This window comes from Lepus europaeus, chromosome 19, assembly GCF_033115175.1.
Source record: "Lepus europaeus isolate LE1 chromosome 19, mLepTim1.pri, whole genome shotgun sequence".
In the NCBI taxonomy this organism is placed as follows: Eukaryota; Metazoa; Chordata; class Mammalia; order Lagomorpha; family Leporidae; genus Lepus; species Lepus europaeus.
This window is the reverse complement of record NC_084845.1, coordinates 34,486,664-34,513,269: the sequence shown is the minus strand read 5'-3', so window position 1 is coordinate 34,513,269 and position 26,606 is coordinate 34,486,664. Positions and strand designations below refer to the sequence as shown.

The 26,606-nt window shown below is 48.1% G+C and overlaps 1 protein-coding gene and 1 non-coding gene across 4 annotated transcripts in view; both read left to right on the top strand.

The window, feature by feature from the left end:
* Nucleotides 1-26,606, top strand: part of MYLK3 (myosin light chain kinase 3) — a 56,418-nt gene that overhangs the window by 23,120 nt on the left and 6,692 nt on the right. For all 3 annotated transcript variants that reach the window (XM_062176836.1, XM_062176835.1, XM_062176834.1), the window contains exons 2-9: nucleotides 388-478; nucleotides 1,726-2,161; nucleotides 6,469-6,911; nucleotides 7,686-7,791; nucleotides 8,376-8,469; nucleotides 8,946-9,055; nucleotides 11,475-11,616; nucleotides 23,963-24,033. In XM_062176836.1, the coding sequence (XP_062032820.1) occupies nucleotides 388-478; nucleotides 1,726-2,161; nucleotides 6,469-6,911; nucleotides 7,686-7,791; nucleotides 8,376-8,469; nucleotides 8,946-9,055; nucleotides 11,475-11,616; nucleotides 23,963-24,033 (1,493 nt within the window). The remainder of the gene's footprint in view (nucleotides 1-387; nucleotides 479-1,725; nucleotides 2,162-6,468; nucleotides 6,912-7,685; nucleotides 7,792-8,375; nucleotides 8,470-8,945; nucleotides 9,056-11,474; nucleotides 11,617-23,962; nucleotides 24,034-26,606) is intronic.
* Nucleotides 9,295-9,397, top strand: LOC133748949 (U6 spliceosomal RNA). The gene has a single exon (XR_009864545.1). It is a non-coding gene; the product is annotated as a U6 spliceosomal RNA (small nuclear RNA).

Below are 26,606 nucleotides of genomic sequence, written 5' to 3'. Positions count from 1 at the left end.
CGGCAGAGGATGTGCAAATGTTTGGGTCCCTGCCACCCATTTGGGAGCCCAGGATGGAGTTCCTGGTTAGTGGCTTTTTGGCTTGGCCCCAAACCATGGCCACTATGGCCACTTGGGGAGTAAGCCAGTGGTTGGAAAATCTCTCTCTCTCTCTCGATCTGTCACTCTTCCTTTCAAATACATACATAAATAAATCATTAAAAAATAAGTTTTATGACCTTTGGAAGGCTTCCATGTCCTTATCTCTAAGATGACAATGGCAATATCCACCTTCTGATATCACCATGAGACTGAGCAAAATCACCAGAGCACAGGAGCTCAACAAAGTCTGCGGCCTGAGGATGAAATTGGCGATAATAACAACAGTTTTTATGGTTGTTATTTTAGAGCAAAGAGCGAGTTGAAGAGAAGGGAGCAAAACCCAAGCATGCGTTAAGCACCAGAGGTGTACAAGCCGACATCAGGGGCCCCTGGGAAGGTGAGTGAGGCCCCATTTCCCATCTCTGATTTTGCACACACAAGTGTTTCACAGCAAACACACCAGCCATGCCACTCACAGTATAATCCCTGAACAACTGCAGAAGCCACTGCTGCTGGTTGTTTTTCTTTGCACTCTTTTTGCCTTTTATGTATATCCTTCAAGAGACATGTAGTGAGATGCTATGTTTTGCATCACTTGGAATAGCGCCTTTCTGTGTGGGCTATGCCACCAACTTGATTCCTAGGCTGATTTATTTCATTTTCCTTTAAATGTTTATGGATTGCTCTCTTAAGTTTAATTTTCTTTTATACTTTTACATAATATTTACATGGATCCAAAGTCAAGTTTTAAAATAATGTATGTATTAAGAGAAGTCTAACTTCTGTACTTGTTCCTAGTACCCTGTTTCCTCCACCCATATGTAACCATTTAAAACATTTTGTCTTATTTTTCCTTTGAGGTCTACTATATCAAGACCACATGATAAGTGTTTGGAAGTCTAGATTCCCACAATTTCTCCCTTCTTAGATAAGCAGGATACTGTACTGGTCTGTCCTGTATTACCATAATGAGCTACCTGAAATGGGCTAACCTCATACAGAAAAGAGGTTTACTTAGCTCACAGTTTTGGAGATTCCAGGGTCTGCATGGAGCAGCTCTGGTGGGGCCCTCTTGGCTGTATTACATGGTGGGTGGCAATGGCAGGAGTGCGTGGGAATTAAGTGATCACACTGCCAGACAGGAAGTGGAGAGACTGGGTGGGGCCAGGCTCAGGCTTTTGTAACAACCCCCTGGTGAGAATTACTGAGGGGTTACAAAGAAAGAACTGAATCCCTTCAAGGGCATGCCCCCAACAGACCGAAGGACCTCTCACTAAGCCCCTCATCTTCAAGGTTCACACCGTCTCCCAGTACTACCAGCCTGGGACCAAGCTCCCAGCACATGGATCCCGGAGGGACAAACCACATCCAAACCATAGCAGTAACATGCACGGCTCACCTTGATGTCACTCCACAGCTGCATGTGGAGATACTCACTTCTCCATTTTACCATTCGCTATGGCTGTGCAACACATCTACTCAGTGGATCAACACACTCTCTCCTGGTGGTCCTGTGGGATTTTTCCAGTCTTCCGCAGTTATAACCATGGTACACTGAGTGACCTTGTGCCTATGCTTTGCAGGGTCTTTGTGATAAACTCCTTCAAATAGGAGTGCCTTTTTATCCTGCTTATTTTCCTGTAGAGAGCCAGAAGGCTGACCTGCCAGAGGGGACAGTGGAGAGATTGCACCCCGTCAGCGCCTCAGGGATGGGAGCTGGCTTCCTCACACAGGCGGGGGCCTCACCAGGGCAGGGAGATGGAGTTCCTGGCTCAGGCCAGGTGCCCCCTGATCACCTGCAGCTGCCCCCAGACACAGAAGCCAAAGCTCCCACGACATCCAGCGAGAACCCCAGGACTGACCCGGAACTGGCTGTGGCACCCGACAGGATCAGTGAAGTTCCTGCCAGCCAGGAGGCTGCTCCAAGTGCTGGGCGAGGAACATCGCCCAGCAAACCTGGGCCACAGCCCTCAGAGGAGGCCATGAAGCTGACTTCAGGGTCCAGGCCCCAGCCCTCAGGGCTCCCAGGGCTCCCAGCTGTGGTCAGGACAGCTCCCAGTGCTGGAGAAACATCTCCAAGGTAAGGGGGCGATGGAAGGAGTAGTGCATCCCCTCTGCTGGAGCATGACCAATGGGCCAGCTGTTGGGGTTAGTGTACTGTGCTAGGCTAGCCCGAGGGGAAGAGAGAAGGCTGACTCTGCACGTGGGAGCAAAGAGCACTGACTGTCTGCTGTCCGACAGAACTGCTTGAGGGATTATAAAAACCCAGTGCCCAGAGATTCTGAGTCCGTGGGTCCAGAGTGAGTCAGAAGCAGTGAGTGACTACAGTGGGGAGCAGCGCTGAGTGCCACCAGCTCTTAGCTCAGTAACAACGGCTAAAAGATGGAGCTCAGAGCGCTTCCCGGTGGCCCAGCATTAGCTGAGCATTTCACAGGCCTCGTCTCATTTCACGTGAGCACGATTGTCATCCTCATCCTATTGACGAGGAAGCTCAGGCTCAAAGTGCCTGGGGCCACCACACAGCCGGGGATTCAGAACTGGGATCCGAATCCAGGTTCCTGGATCCAGACTCTGTGCCCTTAACCGCTGCACCACCCTGCCCCTTAGGCTGGAATTGGATGAAACCTTCAATAATGTGGCAGGGAGAGAAAGACGGGACCCTCAGAGGTGGGAGATAGGTGCCAGCTGAGTCAACCCAGGGCCTCTGGGGAGGATGATGCTGGAGGGTCTGAAGGTGGAACTGTGTGAGCTGCCCTGGCCCAGCAGGTGCAGCCTCAGAGCTGTGCTCAGCAGACGCAGGGTAGGAGAATGGAGAGCCGCTGTCCCCGGAGCCCTGTGGGCAGCACATCCCTGGGGATGGTGCAGGTTACCCAGCGGCCTGCTGAAGGGCACTGTGTTTCTCTTGAGGGGCCTGTGTCTGCCCCGGGCTGCCCTGACCTATAACCAAGACCCCGTGGCCTGGCTCTGGGAGGGGATCTGATGTCTGTGTTTGCTGTGGTGATTGGCAGAGAAGCCTCGATCTTTTGTCTGCCTTTGTTCTGGAAGGAAATGAGAGCCTCCCTGGAGCCCTGACAGGCTGGAGAGAGGAATTCCTGGCAGGCGCCCCTGGAGCGGGGCCAAGGCTCTAAATGTGGAATCTGGAGCTGGGGGTGAACTCTCCATGAACTTGTGAGGGGTCCCAGGAAGATCCTGAGTGGGAAGATAGGATCTCCGTCTCCGCTTCAGCCTGGAGCTGACTTTTGGGCACATGGGGCCTGCAGTGGGGCTGAGGAAATGGAGACATCACCACCTGCTCTTCTTCACCTCGTGAATGGATGTTTGAAGTCCACTGTCTCTTACACTGCTCTGATTGGCAGTGTGGAGGATCCCGAGACCGTTCTCTGGACTTGGTGGCACAGAATGCAGTAATTGATTAGCAATGCCTGCTGTGGGCATGCTGTGTGGTGTGTACAAAAGCTTAGAGTGGCGTGGAACTGCATGGCATCGGCATTGGGGTCCTCCTGTGCCCACCTGAAAATGAGCAGTGACCACTGGCCTCTGCTGACCCCCTGGCTACTCCTCCAGTGACTGGCTTGCCACAGTCCCCTATGTCCCTGGTTCGGGGATGAGGCCCGAGCTAGGTCTGGCTTGGCTTGGGTTGAATGCAACACTTCCCATCCTACATTGTCATCCCTGACCCATACTTGGTCTGAAGGGGCACAGTGTTGAAAGGACTCTGTCTCCTGCCCGGTGCCGCACGCCCCATGTGTGGCTGTGGACGGGCTGCCGAGTCTCAGATGCATCAGGGCAGGCACTGATGACTCAGCTTCCCTCTCTTTCTCTTCTTTGTATTGTGACAAAAAGGACTAACATACGGTCTGCCACCTTAGCCAGTGTGAGGTTCAGTAGCAAGTGTGTTCTCAGTGTTGCAAGCTCGAGAGCTCTCGGACTTGCCCATCTTGCAGACTAAGACTCTATACGCATTAAACAGCTTCCTACTCTCCCCAGAGGTACTCACCCTTCTACTGCAGATAGTGCATAGAAATGGGGTCATACAGGCTGGCGCCACAGCTAACTAGGCTAATCCTCCACCTATGGCGCTGGCACCCCGGGTTCTAGTCCCGGTTGGGGCGCCGGATTCTGTCCCGGTTGCTCCTTTTCCAGTCCAGCTCTCTGCTGTGGCCCAGGAAGGCAGTGGAGGATGGCCCAGGTCCCTGGGCCCTGCACCTGTATGGGAGACCAGGAGGAAGCTTCAGATCGCGCTGGCCGTAGTGGCCACTTGGGGGGTGAACCAATGGAAAAAGGAAGACCTTTCTGTTTCTCTCTCTCTATCTAACTCTGCCTGTCAAAAAAAAAAAAAAAGAAAGAAATGGGGTCATACAGAATTTGTCCTTTTATGCTTCACTTAGTATGATGTTCACAGGGTCCAGCTGTGCTGTAGCCGGTGTCAGGATTCCCCTTGTAAGGCTGAATAATAATCCATTGTGCGTATTGCTACATTTTGTTTATCCATTTGTCCATCAGTGGGCATTTGAGTAGCTTCTACATTTGGCTACTGTGAATAAGGCCACTATGAACACAGGTGTACGAATATCTCTGGAGCCCCTGCTTTTGATTCCAAGAAGTGGAATTGCCAGGACATATGGTATCTCTACTTTCAGTTCTCTTTTCTACTGTGAACTTTTGAAGGCTCTCTGTGGTTTCCCATGGTGACTGCGCTATTTTAGGCTCTACATTTTTAATAAAAAGATTAACTTATTTATTTAAAAATCAAAGTTTTATATGTATATAAAGAGAGAAGGAGGGAGAGAAAGAGAGAGAGCGAAAGAGAGAGAGGGAATCTTCCATCCTCTGGTTCACTCCCCAAATGGCTGCCAATAGCCAGAGCTGGGCCAGGCCAAAGCCAGGAACCAAGAGCTTCAACTGGGTCTCCCACATGGGTGGCAGGGGCCCAAGTACCTGGGTCATTTTCCTCTGCTTTCTGGATTGGAAGTGGAGCAGCTGGGACCTGAGCCGATGCACACATGGGATGCAGGCAGCAGATTAACCTGCTGTGCCGCACGCCTGCTCCAAGGCCCCACTTTCTGAACCCTGCATTTGTGCTTTCCCCTCTTATTTGACCCTCTGAGTGCACCTGTAAAGTGTAACCATTCCTGTTGTCAGAGGAGGGGATGGAGGCTGGGCTTTGTCCAAAGTATCCAACACTCTGACCAAAATTGAGGCCACCTGGCTTCCTGCTCAAGACTGGGCCATGCCAGACACTGTCCCTCCCCACCCGTCAACCCATAGAACCCATGGCAGGGGCACTGTGATTCTGCAAAAAGAAGTCCCACTGAGGGGCAGTCAGAGTCAGGGCTGACTCTGAGCGGGGATCTGAGCCCGGGCAGGAGGTGGCTGTCCGGGTCAGGCTCCCTCCTTTGGAGCATCAGGGCTCAGAGGGCCTTTCCTGGCCCCCAGCTGGGGTCACAAACCCAATGCTGCGGTGTTTGTGTAGTGAAAATGAATGAAGTGGGTTTGGGCCTTGCCAGGGTGGGTTGGGCCTGAGGGGAGCGGGGAGCTGCTCTGCAGCCACTGGGGCTGCAGCTCTCTTGTCCTCTTGAGAGAAACAAAGTCCAATCCTTTAGGAGCTATTGCCTGATTTGTTTTTAAAGATTTGTTTATTTGACAGAGAGATTCCGTCTAGTGGTTCACTCCCCAAATGACTGCAACAGCCAGGGCTGAGCCAGACCAAAGCTAGGAGTCAAGAAACCCATGTGGGTCTCCCAGCACTTGGGCCATCATCTGCTGTCTTTCTAGATGCTTTAGCAGGGAGCTGGATCTGAAGCAGAGGAGCTGGGACTTTCACCTCCACTCTTAAACAGGATGTAGGCATTGCAAGGGGCAGCTTAAGCGCCTACATCACAGCGCTGACACTAATTGCCTGATTCTAATCAGCTACATCTGACCTGGGGCTTCCAGTGTGATGTTTGGCATAATTTCTCATCTTCATTTAGCTGGAAGGGAAACTGAGGCCCAGAGCAGGGTGAGAAGAACCCAGGTCTCCCACCTGCAGGCCACAATCCTCCTGGGACTGAAGCAGGTTTTCAAGGGCCTCAGGAGACATCAAGCCATCACCCTTGTCTTCCCTTGGTTGTCTCAAGCCCAAGGACACCATCTATCATGGGAGCCAGTCTTGTGCCTCCGGGTCCTGTCTGGGTGGAAGTGCTCAGGAATGCCAGAGGCAGGGATTGGAATTTACTGGTTTCAACCACAAGTTGAAACTATTGTTATAACAGCCTAAGGCCCCTATTTTACAGATGAGAAAACTGAGGCCAAGAGGCCACTGTCAGTGAGCGACAGCAGTAGGTATTTGATCTGACTCCAGGGTGGTTGTCTTTAACCTCAGGGCCATATTTCTGTCTGCCCCAGGATCTCCATCCACGTGCAAGAGATGGATACTCCTGGGGAGCTGCTGGTGACCCGAGGGGGCAGCCCCAGATCCACACCCCCTGCAGAGGCTGCAGCGGCTGCCCCACTCGGGCCCAGGTGCTGCCCCCAAGACCCTGGGACTCAGTCAGGAGAACAGACCCCCAGAGGAGCCAGAGAGCTTCCCTCCCTGCAGGAGAGGAGCAGCGATGGGGCTGCAAAAGCAGAGGAGGAGCAAGGGCCTGGGGCCGAGGCGGTCATGGCGCCACACTCAGCCAGCAGGAACACAGGAGACAATGCTGCTGGAGACCTGGGCCTGCTGCAGGACAAAGGCCCAGGAGCAGGACACCCTGAGCCCAGGAAGGACTGCACAGCTGGGGCCTCTGGGAGAGGCGAAGCAGAAGGGAGAACGCCCCCCGGTGCCGAGGCTGGCGGCGTGATTCTGGGTAAGTGATGCTGTTGTCTGGTTTCATGCGGGCTCTGAGGTCAGAGTTTGGAGGCCCTGCTCCTGGGGGGCCTTACTCAGGGGCAAATAATGTGGATCTGGAGGAGTCCACAGCTTGCAAACAGCCTCCAGGTCCAGGAGACCCAGGTGCAGAGACACAGAACTTGCAGTGGCCATGGTGGGAGGGGAGGTGGGGCCCTATGTGGCTGGAGTTGCTCGTGCCACCCACTTACCTTGTAGTTTCATCACTGGCATCGCTTTAGATGGAGGCCAGGAAGATGTGGGGTGGGCGTTCGGCACAGCGGTTAAGATGCTGTGGTTAAGACAGGGCTTGAAAAGGCCCTATCGAGGGCCTGGGTCAAGTCCTGCTCTGCTTCTGTTCCACCTTCCTACCAGTGTGCACCCTGGGAGGCAGAGGTGATGGCTCAAGCACCTGCTTCCTGCTACCCACGTGGGAGACCCAGATTGAGCTCTGGGCTCCTGGCTCTGACCTGTCCCAGCTCTGGCTGCTGGTATTTGGACTGGCCTCCAAGTGTGTGCCTCAGCAGGAAGCTGGACCTGAGGTGGAGGCAGGACTCCATCCCCGACATTCCCATAAGGGATGCAGGTGTTCCAAGCAGGGGCCTGACATGCTGTGCTATATATAGCACCTGCTCTCAGTGAGACGATTCTTAAGTATTTCAAATACCAGGGCTGTACAGAGGGCTGAGGGCTTGTCAATCGGTGGACCAAGTGGGACTCCTGGCTCACAGGTTCTGTGTTGTCTCCCAAACAGATGACAGTCCAGCCCCGCCTGCCCCTTTTGAACACCGGGTGGTGAGCGTTAAGGAGACGTCGATCTCAGCGGGTTACACAGTGCGCCAGCATGAAGTGTTGGGCGGGTAGGTGGCCCTCTGCTTTGTTAAGAGTGGGAGCAGGTGCAGTGGGCATAGAACTGAGCCGGCACACTGCTGGGCAGCTCTAGGAACTGGCTGAGCTAGGAGTAGGAGAGGGAGGTCCTGCACAGCATGAGGGGGAAAGGCATAGCCCCAAAGGACAGGAGAGCCCCTGTGGCCTGGGTGAGGGCAGGTGCAGGGTGTGGATACAGGAGAGCTGACATTCTCTAGGGTGCAAGACAGCTTGTGTGGGATGATGTGAGCAGGGGATATCCCCTGGGTGCAGGATAACCCATGTGATATAGGGGCAAGGGATAGCCCACATCGGGTGCAGGATAACATATGTGGTTTGGGGTGAGGAGGTTTTCCCTTAGGTTATAAGACTGACCCATGAAATGGGGTGAAGAGAGATCTTCTGGGTGTCAGGAGAGCCCTTGGTGTGGGGGTGACAACTCATATATTCTTGTGGTGTAGGATGGTTCACAGGGTGTGTGTGGACAGAGTAGGAGCAGGAAGCCCAGGGGGACCCATGGCCCACTGTGTCTGGGGTAAGCCTCTTGTCATCCCGTGTCACCTCTGTGTCTCCACAGGGGCCGATTTGGCCAGGTCCACAGGTGCACAGAGAAGTCCACCGGCCTTTCACTGGCAGCCAAGATCATCAAAGTGAAGAGTGCCAAGGACCGGGTAAGACATTTGCTGGGGGCCAACCAGGAGCCTCTGGCCAGAGTCAGGGCTCCTCTGGGCCTTCACCTTCACCCACCTCCGTGCCCCAGGCCCCTCCACCAGGAGCAGGGCCACTGCCTCTCCTGCCTCTTTCCCGTGACTCTCATGCTCCTGTCAGCAAGTCGCCTTACACTCCTTCGTCCAAGTGCGGGTGTTCAGGCATGGCTCTGCCAAGATGCCTGTGGGACCCTGACCAACAAGGCCCCCTCCTGCTTGGGCCTCAGGGTTCCTATCTGTGAAATTGGTGGGTTGGACAAAAGTCTGTTATGTTGTAAGAGCCTGGTTTGGGTGGTGAGTCACAGAGGCTTGGTGCAAGGGCAGGAAATTGAAGGATGATGGAAGAGTGTGTGTGTGTGTGTGCGTGTGTGTGTGTGTGTCTGTCTTGGGAGGCACAGCTGGCCCATTTGCTTGGCTACCCCTGTCTTTGGTTCTACCAGGAGGATGTGAAGAATGAAGTTAACATCATGAACCAGCTCAGCCACGTGAACCTGATCCAGCTCTACGATGCCTTCGAGGGCAAGCACAGCTGCACGCTGGTCATGGAGTAGTGAGTGTCTTGGAGGTCGGGCCTGGGTGCAAGGCTGCAGCACGGCTCCCCATCCCATTGCCTCCGCTGGGACATCCAGCGCCTTGTCATCCCCTCTTCTCTGGCTTGCCTATGGAACGCGGGGACAAAGTCATTTTGGCACAAGCCAGTGGCCAGTGAACATGACTTGATATACATGGTATTTATTGGCTTGGCCTACACAATTTTTGGTAGTTTTGAGTTAGTTGTTAACAATTGGAGTACTTGCTTCCCACGCACATGTATTCAAACTGGAACAATACAGAGATCAGCATGACCCCTGCACAAAGATGACGGCAAATTTGTGAAGCATTCCATATTTTTGAAAAAAAATCAATGGGGGTTTGGTATTGTGGCATAAAGGGTAAAGCTGATGCCTGAAATGCCAGCATCCCATATAGGTGGCTGTTCGTGTCCCAGGTGCCCCACTTCTGATCCAGCTCCCTGCTAATGGCCTCAGAAAAGAAGTGGAAGATGACCCAAGTCCTTGGGCCCCTGCACCCTCGTGGGAGACCCGGAGGAAGCTCCTGGCTCCTAGCTTCAGATCAGTGCAGCTCTGGCTGTTGTGGCCAACTGGGGAGTGAACCATTGGATGGAAGACCTCTCTCTCTCTGCCTCTCCTTCTCTCTCTGTGTAACTCTTTCAAATACATAAATAAATCTTTAAAAAAAATTGGAAAGGATGGCTGGCGCCATGGCTCAGTAGGCTAATCCTCCACCTTGTGGCGCCGGCACACCAGGTTCTAGTCCCGGTCGGATTCTGTCCCGGTTGCCCCTCTTCCAGACCAGCTCTCTGCTGTGGCCCGGGAGTGCAATGGAGGATGGCCCAAGTACTTGGACCCTGCACCCGCATGGGAGACCAGGAGGAAGCACCTGGCTCCTGCCTTCGGATCAGCGCCATGCGCCGGCTGCAGCGCGCCGGCCTCAGTGGCCATTGGAGGGTGAACCAACGGCAAAAGGAAGACCTTTCTCTCTGTCTCTCTCTCACTGTCCACTCTGCCTGTCAAAAAAAAAAAAAATTGGAAAGGAGAAAATTTCATTTTAAAATCTCTAATCAGACTTCTCTGAAAGATGCAGAAGATCTAGTAGTGCTGGAGCTGCACTTGCAGCTGGAAACTCGAGCTCACAGTGGCTGCCCCTGATAGACAGGGATGCGAGTCTCCCACCTGCCATGCTGCCCACCCCTCCCAGCTACTCCTTGCACTGAGTCCAAGGGCTGACTTATTTCCGTGTTTGTGTTGCTGGTTTTCTTCTGCTGGGATGGAGGAAAGTGGGACGTTTAGCATGTCATGTCTCTATCAAAAGTGGGAAAACAGAAGACAGACCAAGGACTATGTGTTTTCAGAAACCATTTTTCTCATATATGGTCTGATTTGCTTACTTGGGTTCATTGCCATGTGGGTACTAGCTGGTCCCTGCAGGCAGATGATTCTAGATTACTCAGAGTGAACCTTGGTTATCAATATACAAGATCATCCTTTCTTCCCTTTGGCCATTACTTCCCCCCCCCTTTTATTTTTGGTTTTAGTTTTTATATATATATATATATATTTTTTTTTTGACAGGCAGGGTGGATAGTGAGAGAGAGAGAGACAGAGAGAAAGGTCTTCCTTTTTGCCGTTGGTTCACCCTCCAATGGCCCCTGCGGCCGGCGCATCGTGCTGATCCGAAGCCAGGAGCCAGGTGCTTCTCCTGGTCTCCCATGCGGGTGCAGGGCTCAAGGACTTGGGCCATCCTCCACTGCCTTCCCGGGCCATAGCAGAGAGCTGGCCTGGAAGAGGGGCAACCAGGATAGAATCCAGCGCCCCATCCGGGACTAGAACCTGGTGTGCCGGCGCCGCAAGGCGGAGGATTAGCCTGTTAAGCCATGGCGCCGGCCTTTTTTTTTTTTTAAGATTTATTTATTCACCCCCCCCCCCCCCCCACACACACACAGAGGGAGAGAGAGAGAGAATCTTTGATCCATTGGTTTACTCTCCAAATGGCCATAACGACTGGCACTGGACCAGGCCTGAAGCCAGGAGGTAGGAACTCCATCTGGGTCTCCCTTGTGTGTGGCAGGGCCCACACACTCGGGCCATCTTCCACTGCTTTCCCAGGTGCATTAACAGGGAGCTGGATGGGAAGCAGGGGAGCACTCCAAAATGGGATGCTGGCGTAGCAGGCAGCGTTATGCCCGTTGCACCACAACGCCAGTCCCGTTATTTTCTTTTTACAACCCATACCCTGGGAATTTGCTGGGAATGGGCCAGAGCAAAGGTCTTGTACAACCCCAGGTGGCCGTGGCAGTGGCCCTGTCTCCTACAGGGTATAACCTAGTGCTTAGCTGGGCCAGGTTGTTGGACCCTTGGCAATAATCGTGGAGAAGTACTGAGAGCCTGCCTCTCCTCCTGTCCTGACAGTGTGGACGGAGGTGAACTCTTCGACCGGATCACGGATGAGAAGTACCACCTGACGGAGCTGGACGTGGTCTTATTCACCAAGCAGATCTGTGAGGGGGTGCATTACCTCCACCAGCACTACATCCTGCACCTGGACCTCAAGGTAGGCTCCGCCCTGGGCTCATGGCAGCTGGGCCTTCCAGCCCCTGGGTCTCTGCTGTGTGCTTGTCAGCCAGAGCTGTGAGCAGGCAATCCTGGCATCCGTTCTTGGCTCTCTGCCATTTCCTAGTTCTGGAATCTAGGGCAGTCCAGTGCTGCCCCTCGGAGCCTCAGTTTTCCCACCTGTGACTTGGGGATAATTGTACCTCTTTAAGTGTGATTTGGACATTAAATATTACAATGACTGTTTTTTCTTTAAAAATATTCTTAAGAATACTTTTTTAAAAGTTGAAGAAGAAACATAAGTTTGTGGTAACAAATACATAGAGACAATAGAGTAGTGTAAAAATACACAGGGTTCTGCCCTGTGAAGTCTCCATGCTGAGAAGTGTTTTTTCTTTTCTTTCTTTTTTTTTTTTAAGATTTATTTATTTATTTGAAAGACAGAGTTACACAGAAAGAGAAGGAGAGGCAGAGGGAGACAGAGAGAGAGGTCTTCCATCCCCTGGTTCACTCCCCAGTTGGCTACAATGGCTGGAGCTGCACCCATCCAAAGCCAGGAGCAAGGAGCATCCTCCGGGTGTCCCACGTGGGTGCAGGGGCCCAAGGACTTGGGCCATCTTCTGCTGCTATCCCAGGCCATAGCAGAGAGCTGTATCAGAAGTGGAGTAGCCAGGATTTTAACTGGCACCCATTTGGGATGCCGGCACTGCAGGTGGTGGCTTTACCTGTTATGACAAAGCGCTGGCCCCCTGAGAAGTGTTTTATTATGAGCAATGAGCATGGCACACAAACACCCAAAGGGGGTCATGAGATGCATCTGGTTTCAAAGCTTGCCTTTTCTAGTTAACATCTTTCCTCATTCTCTCTAAGGGCTGTGTGATAATCCCTTGATTATCCACTTTTACATCTTCTTTTGACTCCTAGGAATGTCCTAGCAGGGTCACAGACCAGGAGTCCTGGGCACAGTTCCTGGCTGGTAGTAAGCATGTGATATCTAGTGGCTATTTCTGTGGTTTTCCATTCCATGGAGCCCACAGGTGCATCTCCACCACTCATTTGAGGAAGGGGATGAACTTCAGTGGCTGCATCCGTGGGGTGCACATCGCTCCTTCTGACCACCTTCCCTGATTCACATCAGACTGTACAACTGGGATGCTCAGAAACATGGTGGTGGAGGGGTGGGCTTCGGGTTCTCCCCACTCACTGCAGCTAATTCCAGACCAGTTTTCTCTGAGGAGTGGGGAATTAGGGAAAGCTCAGGAATCCACTCTGTGATTCTGGGTCAAGGACCAACCTTTGGGGAAATTCCTGTGACTCCACAGCAGAGCGGCTCTCATTGCTGAGGCCCATTTCCCGGCAGGCCACGTGTTGATTCAGCCCATGCCTGGTTGTGAGCCCTGGGTGAGTTCCTTGAACTTAGCAATCGCAAGTGGGAAATTACAATCCCTATCTTCTAAGGAAGTTGTGTGGATTAAAATACATATTAAGAGGGGTGGGTGTTGTAGCACAGTGGGTACGTTGCCACTTGGGATACCCCATTAATTTTAATTAATTTAAAATTGACACTTGATTCAGTTAATGAAAAATTTTTAGTATGTTTGGGACAACTGAGACATGTCAATTTATTTTTCAGCTATTAATTTCATGAAATCTAAATACAGATCAAACATTTCTGATGAAAACTTAGGGTCTGAATTGAGATGCACTTTACATGTAAAATACAAACTGGATTTCAAAGACTTACTATATAAAATAATGGAAAATATCACACTGATATTTTTATATTGATAACCATTGATATGATAATATTTTGGATATACTGGGGCAAATAAAATATATTAAGTTTTAAAAAATAATTTGAGTTGAATAAAAATGAAAGCATGGCATGGGATGCATCTAAGCCAGGAAGAAAATTTATAGCTTAAATTCCTAAATCAGAAAAGAAGAAAGACGTAAGATCAATAATCTTTAAAGATTTATTTATTTGAAAGTCAGAGTTACAGAGAGAGAGAGAGAAAGCGCTTCCATCTGCTGGTCACTCCCTGAAATGGCCAGTGCCGGGCCAGGCTGAAGCCAGAAGCCATGAGCTTCTTCCAGGTCTCTCACGTGGGTGGCAGGGGCCCAAGCACCTGGGCCATCTTCCACTGCTTTTCCCAGGCCTTTAGCAGGGAGCTGCATCAGAAATGTTGTGCTGGGACACCAACCGGCACTTGCTATGCCACACCACCACCAGCCCCTAAAATCAATAATCTAACCGTCCATTCTAAATAACCAGAAAAAGAACAAGTTAACCTCAAAGCAACAAAAAATGAGGGAAATAAGAAAACTAGAGCATAACAAAATAACATTAAAAAAGGGAAAAATAATGAAACTGAAAGTTGATTCTTTGAAAAAAATCAATAAATTTTGAAATCTTTAGGTCTGTGGAAAAAAAGAGAGAAGACTTAAGTGACTTTGATCAGGAATAAAAAAGAAGGCCCTTACAGAAATAAAAAAGCATTGTGGGACCAGCATTGTGGCATAGGTAGAGCTACTGCCTGTGATGCCAGCATCCCATATGGGCTCTAGTCCATGTTCCAGCTGCTCCACTTCTGATCCAGCTCACTACTAATGGCCTGAGAAAAGGCAGTAAAGGTGGCCCAAGTGTTTGGGACCCTGTCAGCCACAGGGAGACCAGATGAAACTTGTGGCTTTGGCTGGGTGCAGCCCTGCTGTTGCAGCCATCTGGGGAGTGATCCAGCAGATGGAGGATCTTTCTCTCTTTCTGTGTCTGTCTCACTCTTTCTCTCTGTAACTCTGATTTTCAAATAAATAAATAAATCTTAAAAATAAAATAAAAAAGTATACTATGACAAATTGCATGCTGATAACTTCGATAAAATGGACAAATTCTTAGGAAGGTACAAACTATTGAAATTGACTCAAGAAGAAATAGAAAATCTGAATAGACTTACAACAAGTAAAGAGGTTAAATTATTTGAGACCAGAGGAAGCACCTGGCTCCTGGCTTCGGATCGGCTCAGCTCCAGCTGTTGCGGCCATTTGGGGAGTAAACCAGCAGATGGAAGACCTTTCTCTCTATCTCTCCCTCTCACTGTCTGTAACTCTAACTCTCAAATAATTTTTTTAAAAGTTTTTTTTTTTTTTTTTTTTGACAGGCAGAGTTAGACAGTGAGAGAGAGACAGAAAGAAAGGTCTTCCTTCCATTGGTTCATTCCCCAAATGGCCACAACAGCTGGAGCTGAGCCAATCCAAAGCCAAGAGCCAGGAGCATCTTCTGGGTCTCCCATGTAGGTGCAGGGGCCCAAGGACTTAGGCCATCTATTCTTTCCCAGGCCACAGCAGAGAGCTGGATTGGAAGAGGAGCAGCTGGGACTAGAACCCGCACCCATATGAGATGCTGGCATCACAGGTGGAGGATTAACCTACTGTACCACATTGCCAGCCCCAAAAAACCTTTTTTTTTAAAAAAAGATTTATTTATTTATTTGAGAGAAAGAGTTACAGAGAGAGAAAGAGACAGAGAGAGACATCTTCCATCTGCTGGTTCATTCCCCAAGTGGCTGCAATAGCAAGAGCTGCGCCAATCCAAAGCCAGGAGCCTGCAGCTTATTCCATGTCGCCCAAGTGGGTGCAGGAGCCCAAGAGTTTGGGCCATCTTCTGCTTTCCCAGGCCATAAGTAGAGAGCTGAATTGGAAGAGGAGCAGCCAGGACACAAACCATATGGGATGTTGGCCCCGCAGGCAGAGGTTTAGCTTATTATGCCACAGCGCCAGCTCCAAAAGACTAAATTACTCATCAAAAACTATCCAAAATGGCGGCTTTGTGGTGTACCAGTTTAAGCTGTTGCCTGTGATGCCATCATTCCATATGAGCTCTGGTTTGAGTCCCAGCTGCTCCACTTCCAATCCAGCTCCCTGCTAACGTACCTGGGAAAACAGTGGAAGATGGCTAAGTGCTTGAACCCTGCCACCCAGGTGAGAGACATGCTGGAGTTTTAGGTTCCTGGCTTTAGTGTGGACCAACCCCAGCTGGACCTTTGGTGAGTGAACCAGCGGATGGAAGATCTCTCTTTCTCTCTATCTCTCACACTCTCTTTGTAACTCTGCCTTTCAAATAAAATAAATAAATCTTAAAAATAAATAAATAAAATGAACCACAAAAAAAAGCCCAAGGCCATACGACTACAATGGTGAATTCTGCCAAATGTTTGAAGAATTACTATCAATCTTTCACAAACTTCCAAAAAACCCAAGATGAGTGAATACTTTCTTACTCATTTTATGAGGCCAGTTTTATCCTGATACCTGTTTTTTTTTTTTTTTAAAGATTTATTTATTTGATTTGAAAAGGTAAAGAATGAGAGAGGGAGAGAGACAGGGCAAGCTCTTCTAGCTGCTGGTTCACTTCCCCAAATGGCTGTACTACAACAGCTGGAGAAAGGAGGCCAGGCTGAAGCCAGGAGCCAGGAACTTCAACCGAGACTCCCATGTGGCTTCAGGGGTCCAACCACTTGGGCCATCTTCTGCTGCTTTTCCAGGCACATTAGCAGGGAGCTAGATTGAAAGTGGAGTGACTAGTACTTGAACCAGGGTACATATGAGATGCTGGGGTCTCAGGTGGCTTAACCTGCTATGCCACAACACCAGCTCCCTGATATCAATTTTACACTGATAAAAATATCACAAGGAAAGAAAATTATAGGCCTGATAGACCAATATCCTTTATAAATATAAATGTAAAAATTCTCAGTCAGATGCTAGCAACCAGAATATATAATAGCATATAAAAAAGATTATACCCATGGCAAAGTGGGATTTATCCCAATAATGCAAGGTTGGCTTAACTTACGAAAATCAATCACTGTAATGATGCCCTCTTAATAGAGTAAAGGACAAAATCATATGATAATTTCAGTAAATGCAGAAAAAACGTTTGCCTGGTTCCAACAATTTTCCATGATGAAAACAATACATTAATTGGGAATAAAAGAGAACTTTCTTTACTTTATAAAGGTTATCCAGGGAAAATCCACAGCTAGCATTATACCTTTAAAAAATATTAATTTAGTTATTTGAAATGTAGAATTACAGAGACTCTGGAGAGAGAAATCTTTCATCCACTGGCTTACTCTCCACTGGGGCTAAGCCAAGCAGAAGTGAGGAGCCTGGAACTCCATTGGGTCTCCCACATGGGTGGCAGGGTCCAAGTTCTTTGGCTGTCATTTACTGCTTTGTCCAGTGCATTAGCAGAGATCTGGATTGAAAGTGGAACAGACAGGACTCTAACCAGTGCTCTATGGGATGCCAGAGTTGTAGGCAGTGGCTTGTCCCACTGTGCCACAAGCTGGCCCTGCTAATGCTATCTTTTTTTTTTTAAGATTTATTTTTTAGTTATTTATTTTTTAAGATTTATTTATGTATTTGAAAGTCAGAGTTAGAGAGAGGAGAGACAGAGAGAGAAAGAGAGATCTTCTGTCTGATGGTTCACTCCCCAGATGGCCGCAATGGCCGGAGCTGCACCGATCTGAAGCCAGGAGCCAGGAGCTTCTTCTGGGTCTCCCACACTGGTGCAGGGGCCCAAGGATTTGGGCCATCTTCTACTGTTTTCCCAGGCCACAGCAGAGAGCTGGATTGAAGTGGAGCAGGCAGGACTAGAACCGGCGCCCATATGGGACACCGGCGCTTCAGGCCAGGGTGTTAACCAGCTGTGCCACAGTGCCAACCCCAAGATTTATTTTATTTATTTGAAAGAGTCACAGAGAGAGGTAGAGGCAGAGAGATAGGTCTTCCATCTGCTGGTTCACTCCCCAAATGGCCCCAATGGCTGGAGCTGGGCTTATCTGAGGCCAGAAGCCAGGAGCTTCTTCTGGGTCTCCCATGCAAGTGCAGGAGCCCAAGCACTTTCCCAGGCCATAGCAGAGAGCTGAATGAGAAGAGGAGTAGCAGGGACATGAACACATGGAATGCCGGCATTGCAGGCAGGGGCGTTAACCCGCTGCACCACACACAGCACCAATCCTGCTGATGCTATACCTAATGGTAGAAGACTGAACGCTTTCCCTTATAAGATCAGCAAAAAGACAATGAAGTCTGCTGTTGCCATTTCTATTAAACAGTTTACTGGTGGTTCTGACCAAAACAATTAGGCAGGGAAAGAGATAAAAGGCATTCATAAATGGAAGGAAGAAGTAAAATATCTCCAGCCACAGATGAGAGGATCTTGTGCATAGAAAAGCTCAGAAGCGGAAACTATCAGAATTAATAAGTTCAGCAAGGTTGAAGGACAGATATACACAAATCAATTGTGTTTCTATACACTAGCAGTAAACAATCCATAAATCAAATGAAGAAAACAATTTTCACTTGCAAAAGTGTCAAAAGGATAAAATATTTAGGAATAAGTTTAACAAAATAAGTGCAAGAATTATACTCTGACAACTACATATCAATTTTGAAGAAAAATTATAAAGACCTAAATAGTGCAAAGGACTCCATAGTCATTGGTTGAGTTAATATTATTAGGGTGACAATATTTCCACTATTGGTCTAAAAATTCAACATCGTTTTCATCAAAATCACAGTTGGCTTGTTTTCAGATATTAATGAGCTGATCTTAAAATTCAGATTGGGGGCCAGCACTGTGGGTTAAGCCGCTGTCTGCAGTGCTGGCACTGGTTCGAGTCCTGGCTGTTCCACTTCCCATCCAGGTTCCTGCTAATGTTCCTGGGCAAGCAGCAAAAACTCATGTGGGAGACCTGTAAGAAGCTCCTGGTTCCTGGCTTCGGTCTGGCCCAGCTCTGGCTGTTGTGGCCATTTAGGGAGTGAACCAGCGGATAGATCTCTCCTTCTCTGTAACTCTGCTGTTCAAATACAATAAGTAAATCTTTATAAAAAAAATTCAGATGGGAACTGAAGAACCCAGAGTCATAAAAGCAGTCTTAAGAAAACCATTGGTGGACTCATATTTCCTGATTTCAAAGCTTTCTGCAAAGCTACCAAAATCAAAACAGAGTCTCTGGTGCAAGGACAGACATATAATCCACTGGACTGCAATTGAGAGTCCTGAAATAAACCCTTACATTTATGATTGATTGTTCAATGACAATTCAATGGGAAAAATAGTCTTTAAAAAAATGCTGCTGGGACATTGCTAGATATCCAGAGGATGAAGTTGGACCCTTACTTCACATTACATACAAAAATTAACTCAAAATCGATTGTAGACCTAAACATAAAAACTAAAACTATCAAATTCTTAGAACACATAGAAATAAACATTTGTGATGTTGTATTAGGCAATAGTTACTTAGATATGACTCCAAAAGCATAACCATGAAAAGAAAATTAGATAAATTATACCTCATCAAAATTAAAAACCATTGTGCTTCAGAGAATACCACCAAGAAAGCACCATGGCAGCTCACAGTCTGGGAGAAAATATTTCCAAATCATACATCTGAAAAGAGATTTGTTTCTAGGATTTATATAGAGGACCCTTATAACTCAGCAATAGAAAGACAGATAATTAAAAAACCATCAAAGGATTGTATACACATGTAATCAATGAGGTTGTACAATGGCCAGTAGCACATGTAAAGATTCTCAACATCATTAGGAAGATATAAACTAAGAAAATAAGATACCATTTCAAATTCTCTAGACTGTCTAAATGAGAAACAAAGATATATAGAAAAGAATTGTTGGCTATCCATTTTATTTATTTATTTATTTTCGAAAATAGATTTATTTACTTACTTACTTACAGACAGAGAGAGAGAGAGAGAGAGATCTTCCATCCACTGGTTCATTCCCCAAATGGCCACAATGGCTGGGGCTGGGCCAGGCCAAAGCCAGGAGCTAAGAGCTTTATCCAGGCTTCCAAAGTGGGTACAAGGACCCAAGAACTTGGGTCATCTTCTGCTGCTTTCCTAGGTGCTTTAGCAGGGAGCTGGATTGGAAGTGGAGCAGCTGGACTTCAAACCAGCAGCCATATGGGATGCCGGCACTGCAGATGGCGGCTTAACCCATTACACAATGCCAGTCCCCTACCACTTTATCTTTTTTTAAGTATCTTTTTAATGAAAAAGCTAACAAACTGTCTAGTTATATTACTCACCCCGAAAACACACACACACACACACACACACACCAGGTAGTAACTGAGTCTTCTAGGCAGAGCTAAGAGGATTAAAAATAAGAGCAAGTCCTGAGGTTTAATTAAGGGAGCCCCACTGGGTACAGGCTAAGCAATACCAGTGGTAGTGGCTGAGCAAGCACTGGAAGACAGCTCTATAACCCACTCAGAACATTTACTTCAAGTGGCCTCTTTCCAGTTTCCAACTTGTGAATAAAGAATATTTTCTTAATTCTATTTAAGAAAACTTTTTGAAAGCTGTTTTACTTACAATATGAACTTTTAAAAGACCACTCAGGTAAACCAGACAATAAGCTAAGCAGAAATTGCTTTACAAAAGAGGGAAAGCCCGAAATGCCATTTTCCATTGAGAACCCACAGTTCAGTTTTATTCAGAGCAAAGAAAACAGGAACTTTCGATCACAGTAGAAGAAACTTAGCCATAAGTCTGGAATCTGTACTCAAGCTACACGTGCAGCAAGGACAATAACTCACTAAGCAATTGATTTGCTGCTGCGTCTGTCCAGTGTTTGCTTAATGTCAACAATTATAAACAGAGCAGTGCAACCAGCATTGCGGAACAATCCTTACAGTGTTACAGCGTCAGGCACAGCATTTCTCTCTTCACACCACTGATGCTCTCTTCTTACCTGGGCTTCCTCTTTTTCAGCAAAGCCATTTTTATACTGAAGCTCCTGCGACTCTCCCCAGGAGTCATCCTGGCAATGCTCAATCAGAGCTTTGCTGTCTAAGTAGTTTGCAGCCAGAAAAAGTCAAGAAGCGTTCCTGGGTCAATTTCAGGAATGATTGGTGGCAAGCAGGGGGAGCATCTTTGCTCTCATCATGTTCAGGAGGAGGAAGGCCTTCCTTGCGGTGACCCCCCCCCCTTATTTTTTAATATTCCTGCAAGAACATTTAGTACAAGAACTGGGTCATCATCTCCTTCATCATCCGTTCCCAAATCTTCCAGTATGGTCTTGATAGTCACAGATTGGCAATTTCCACTTCAACTTCAAATATCTCTCCATCAGAACTCTGCAACTGGCCGGTGTGGTGGCTCACTAGGCTAATCCTCCGCCTATGGCGCCAGCACCCCAGGTTCTAGTTGGGTTCTAGTCCCAGTTGGGGCATTGGTTCTGTCCCGGTTGCTCCTCTTCCAGCCCAGCTCTCTGCTGTGGCCCGGGAAGGCAGCGGAGGATGGCCCAAGTGCTTGTGCCCTGTACCCGCATGGGAGACCAGGAGGAAGCACCTGGCTCCTGGCATCGGATCGGCTCAGTGTGTTGGCCGTAGCAGCCATTTGGGGAGTGAACCAACGGAAAAAAGGAAGACCTTTCTCTCTGTCTCTCTCTCACACTAACTCTGCCTGTCAAAAAAAAAAAAAAAAAGAACCCTGCAACTTAATTGTAGGCATGGTGTTTGGGCTAGTGGTGATGGCAGGCAGGAGGCTGCCGAGGAGGGGGCGGTGCCACCACGAGAAGAGAGTGGAAGATAAGGCCATCATTGGTGATCAGATCCACTTTAAACAATAGTTAAGGGGCTGGTGCTGTGGCATAATGAGTACAGCCGGTGCCTTCAGTGCTGGCATCCCATATGGGCGCCGGTTCAAGTCCCGGCTGCTCCACTTCTGATCCAGGTCTCTGCTGTGGCCTGGGATAGCAGTAGAAGATAACCCAAGTCCTTGGGCCCCTGCACCTGCATGGGAGACCTGGAGGAAGCTCCTGGCTCCTGGATTGGTGCAGCTCCAGCTGTTTCAGCCAATTGGGGAGTGAACCAGCGGATGATGGACCTCTCTCTCTCTCTGCCTCTCCTTCTCTCTCTGTGTAACTCTGACTTTCAAGTAAATAAATATCAAAAAAAAAAAAAAAAAGAAAGAAAGAAAGAAAAACAATAGTTAGGGGACTGGTGTTGTCACCCAGTGGGTTAAGCAGCTCCTTGAGATGCTGGTATACCATGTCAGAGTAGATCCAGCTCCCTGCTAATGTGTCTGGGAAGGCCGGAGAAGATGCCCATGTACTTGGGCCTCTGCCACCCATGTGGGAGAAGAGAATGGAGCTCCTGGCTCCTGGTTCCTAGCTCCCGGCTTTGGCCTGGCCGAGACCTGGCTGTTGCAGCCATTTAGAGACTGAATCTCAGATGGAAGATCTCTCTCTGTCTGTTGCTCTGCCTTTCAAATAAAAAAAGAAAAAGTGAAGTATTTATAAAAAACAAACAAAACAGTTTGGTGGTTCCTAAAATGCTAAATATAGAATTATCATATGACCCAGCAATTTCTCTTGTAAGGATACACTTAAAAGAATTGAAACAGAAGTGGACACAAAAACTCACACACAAAGGCTCTTAGCAGCTTTATTCATAATAGCAAAAAGTGGAGACAACCTGGGCGTTCATTGACTGAAGAATAGATAAGAAAACATGGCATGGAATATTATTTAGGTGTGAAAGGGAATGAAGTGTTGTATATATTACAATATAGATGAACCTTGAGAAAATTATGCTAAATTAAAGAAACCAGTCACAAAAGACCACATCTGGTGTGGTTACACTCATATGAAATGCCTAGAATAGGAAAATGCATTAAAAATTGTCAGGGCTTGGGGTGAGGGAGGATCGACTGGGTGTGGCTGTGTTCTTTTTGTGAGGGAATGAAAATCTTTTAAAATGATGGTGGTGATCAATGACCAAATCCAGGTATTGACTAAAAATCACTGAACTGCATACTTTAAGATGATGACTTTTATGGTATAATCATTATTTATATTTAAATAATGTTACAGAAATTAAATTCACTTGTTTGTTTTTACTTTTAAAAATGTGGCTACTAGGAAATTTTAAATTATATATGTAGCTCAAATATTTCTTTTGGGTGAAGTTATTCTAGAAGCACAGAGATTTTTTTTTTTTTTTTAAATTTGAGAGAGGCAGAGACAGAGAGGGCTTCCACCTGCTGGTTCACTCCATAAATGCTAGGGTGCAAGGAACTCAGTCCTGGTCTCCCTTATGGGTGGCAGGGACCTAACTACTTGAGCCATCACTGCTGCCTCCCAGGGTCTGCATCAGTAGGAAGCTGGAATTGGAAGCAGAGCCGGGGCTCAAACCCAGGCATCCACTATGGGATGTGGGTATCCCAAACAGTGTTTTATCCACTGTACCAAACAGCCACCCTGCCACATAGACTTTGAACACCACCAACTACCTGAAGGACTGTGTAACCCCACAGGAACATAAGTAACAATAAAACCTGATGGGAAGAGTACCTGGCACTTGCTGGGGACTCTGGAAAGTGTTTCATGTGTGTTAGGTCGCTTGATCCTCACAGCCTTCCAGGGAGGCAGGCAGGAAGAGGTTATTAGTCCCATTTTACAGATAGAGACACTGAGGTTTCAGGAATGGGGAGGGACTCATCCAGGGCTACAGAACCAGGTAAGGACCCCTGGCCTCAGGCACTGAGCTCTAGGTCTCCAGTTACTTTGGACAGAAGGCCTCCACCTTCACTCAGCACCACAACGCACCCCTTCTCCCAGATTGTCATACACAAGCAGCAAGCATCACACTAAGCAGTCTCGGGGGCTTCTGAACTGATCCGAAAGACCTGAAGGAAGTGTGTCAAGGCCACTGTGCCCTCCCACGGCTCCAGCTGTCGCCACAAAAAGGCGGTGGGCATTTAGCAGCTCTGCCGCCCTTGACCGGCGCAGTGATGCCTGGGATTCTGATGTCACTGGTCAGGGTCGCGGCCTGGGCACCAGTGTCCAGTGTGCAGCCAGGGCTGGGAACGCCAGCCCCAGCCAATAGTTGTGGGACTGATCAGCATCGCTGTGGTGTTCTGTTTGGCTCCCGCACATGATGAATGCCTGTTTGAATTTTATGTAGCTGTCAACACTTAAAAGCACGGGGTTTTCACATAAAAACCTGAGTCTCTGGCTTCTTGTGAGGCCTAAGAAGCTGGCAGTTGTGCCTGCACTCCTGCATGGTGCTGGTGGCTGGAGCTGAGTGTGGGCTGCCCTTTGACACAGGCCAGGAGTCTTCTAGTTCCTCACAGTCCACACCGATCCTAAATGTCTCACCAGTCCACATCATTTTTCTCTGGGCCTCGTAGGGCTAACGTGGGCCATTGATCTGCTTCGGAGGCTGGGAAACTGAGGATTATAAGTGTGGGACCTGCAGACCTAAGTAGATGTTAATTGCACTGAGCAGAATTCTCTTTCTTTCCCAGCCAGAGAACATACTGTGTGTCAATCAGACAGGACATCAAATTAAGATCATTGACTTTGGCCTGGCCAGAAGGTAAGGGAGTTTTATTTTGATGCTTGGACAAAGTTCTCTGGGGTCCCTTTGTGGCTGTGTTGGCTGTGGTTACCCCTGGCCAGGCAATGCTTGAGTTTTGAGAGCATGCAGGGAAGCTCTTGCAGGTAGAGGCTGGTGGCCCTGAACTTGCAGATGAGCCTTGCTGTTACCATTGCTGGGGGTGGCTTTGTGCTGGGGGCTCTGCTTCTCCCTGCCATGCTGAGGGATTAGCTGTGCTCCAGACCACCTGTCTGAGCGGAGAAGGGAGTGGTAGTTTAAGGGGACTGCTGGATGCGGTGCTGCAATTCTGTTGATTCCCCAGGCTGCCCGGCACCAGGCTGTGCTGGGCTGTGCAGTGCATCCCTCCATTCCCAGCCCTGCCCTCCAGGAAATGCCTGGGTCAAATATGAAAGCACCTTTGTGACAGTATCAGGTGGTTTCATGGGTGAGTGGTTCTGGAGCCACTCAGGACTGGGTTAGATCCGGGTAAAACTGGGACATAGTGACATTACCTATTGACACAGAGGCAGTAATGAGTTGAATGGGTTAATACATGGGTAGTGCAAAACCATCCTATGAGAGTGGTTAGGTTCTAAGCATTCACTTCCTAAAATGTATATAATTTAAAAGATATCTTCAAGTCCCTCAAAGTGCTAGAATCCGGGACTGTATGGTTTCATAGTCCTTGGCGTTGGGAGGGCTGCTGCCCCACCTCCGGGCCTTCAGTTCGCACATGTGGCAGTGCTCGTACGCCCAGCCTCCAGGCTTCCTCTACAATTCTGTTTCCTCCGAGAATGACAGCTCTCTGGGGATCACATTATGTTCTGGGTAGGTCCTTCACATCATGGCTGAATTTTCAACTCTTCCCGAGGCTTTTAGTTTTGTGTGTGTGTGTGTGTGTACTCCATGACTTTCTCTCAAGTAAGTTTTGCTCCACCTGCAAGCAGCAGAAGGCAGAGCCTCATTCCCATGGAGGCAGGGCTGCTTTCCTGAGCTCAGCCTCTGCTGGCTTCTCGCACCTGCCTCCCAGCCTGCATCCAAAACCAGTGGCGGTCTCTTGTTAAACTTCATGAGCAGAACTCTTCTAATGAGTCAGGCAGAGAAAAACAAATGCCGCATGATTGCACTTATATGTGGAATCTAAGAAAGATGAACACACAGAGATAGAGAGTTCATGGTGGTTAGCAGATTGTCAACTACGAGTTTGTCTCCTTCCTCACGGCCGTGTGGAGTGTGGGCCTGGCCACTGTGGCCCTGGGGAGGTATTGGCCAAAGGATAAAACAATTTCAGTTAGACAAGAATAATAAGTTCAAGAGATCCATTGTATAGTGAGGTAACAACAAGATTAACAACAACGTAGTATACTTGAAAGTTGGTAAGAGGATAAATTTTAAGTGTTCTCACCACAAAATAATAAGTATATGATGACACACATATATCAAAACAACATGTTGTATGCCATAATTATGTTTTTTAATTAAAAGAAAGAAATTAATTGATTAGCAGAAGAAGAAAAAAATTACCATCTTAATTTTCGACTGTACAATTCAGTAGTATTAAGGCTATTTGCATTGTTGTGCAATCCATCTCCAGAACTTTTGAATCTGTAAAACCAAGCTTTGATAGCAATTAAATAATAACTTCTCATTTTCCCTCTGCTCCCAGTTCCTGGCAAGCACCTTTCCTCTTTCTGTTTCTGTAACAGTGGCTTCTCCAAGTACTCCGGATCAGCAGAAATATGCAGCGTTTCTTGTGCCTGATGTAATGCACTTAGCATAACCTCCTTGAGGTTCACTCATGTGTGGCATGTGTCAGAATTTCATTCCTTTTTGGGCTAAGTGATATTCCATTCCATGTATATCCCATATTTTGTTTATTCATTCATCTGTCAAGGAACACTTGAGTAACTTCTTCCTTTTAGCTGTTGTGGATAATGCTATGAACATGGATGTGCAAATATCTTGGTGAATCTGCTTTCAATTCTCTTGAGTATATACCCAGAGTTGGAGTTAATGGACCCTATGATAATTCTATTTCTGATTTTTTGGTGGAACCACTGTACTATTTACAGTGATTGCCACAGTGGCTGCCCTATTTTACTTTCCCACCAGTAGTGCACAAGGTGTCTGATTTTTCCGCAACCAGTCAATACTTGCTATTTTCATTTTTTGTTTGTTTCTTTTAAAATACAGTAGCCATCCTTGGGGTGTGAAGTGATCTTATGCTGTGGTTTTTGTTTTTGTTTCCCTAATGATTAGTGGTGATGAACATCTTTAACTCTTTTTTCTCATTCTTATCATCACTGCTCCAACATATTGGGTGCGTTCACTCCAATTGGGTGCGCGTGTAGCTGCATGCTGAGTGAGATATCTTGATCTCTTCAGATTGGAAAGGGCTGGAGAATGAGGACTTTTTCTGATTCTACCATGACTTAGAGCATTTGGGGCCTGGGGTGTGACCATTCCCCAGTGTGAGGTCCAAGCAACATAAGTGACTGGAAGAGCCCGGAGAATGTCTCCTCCCACCAGGAACTGGTCCCAGCCTCACTCCCATGGTCCTCTCTCCCCGCTCC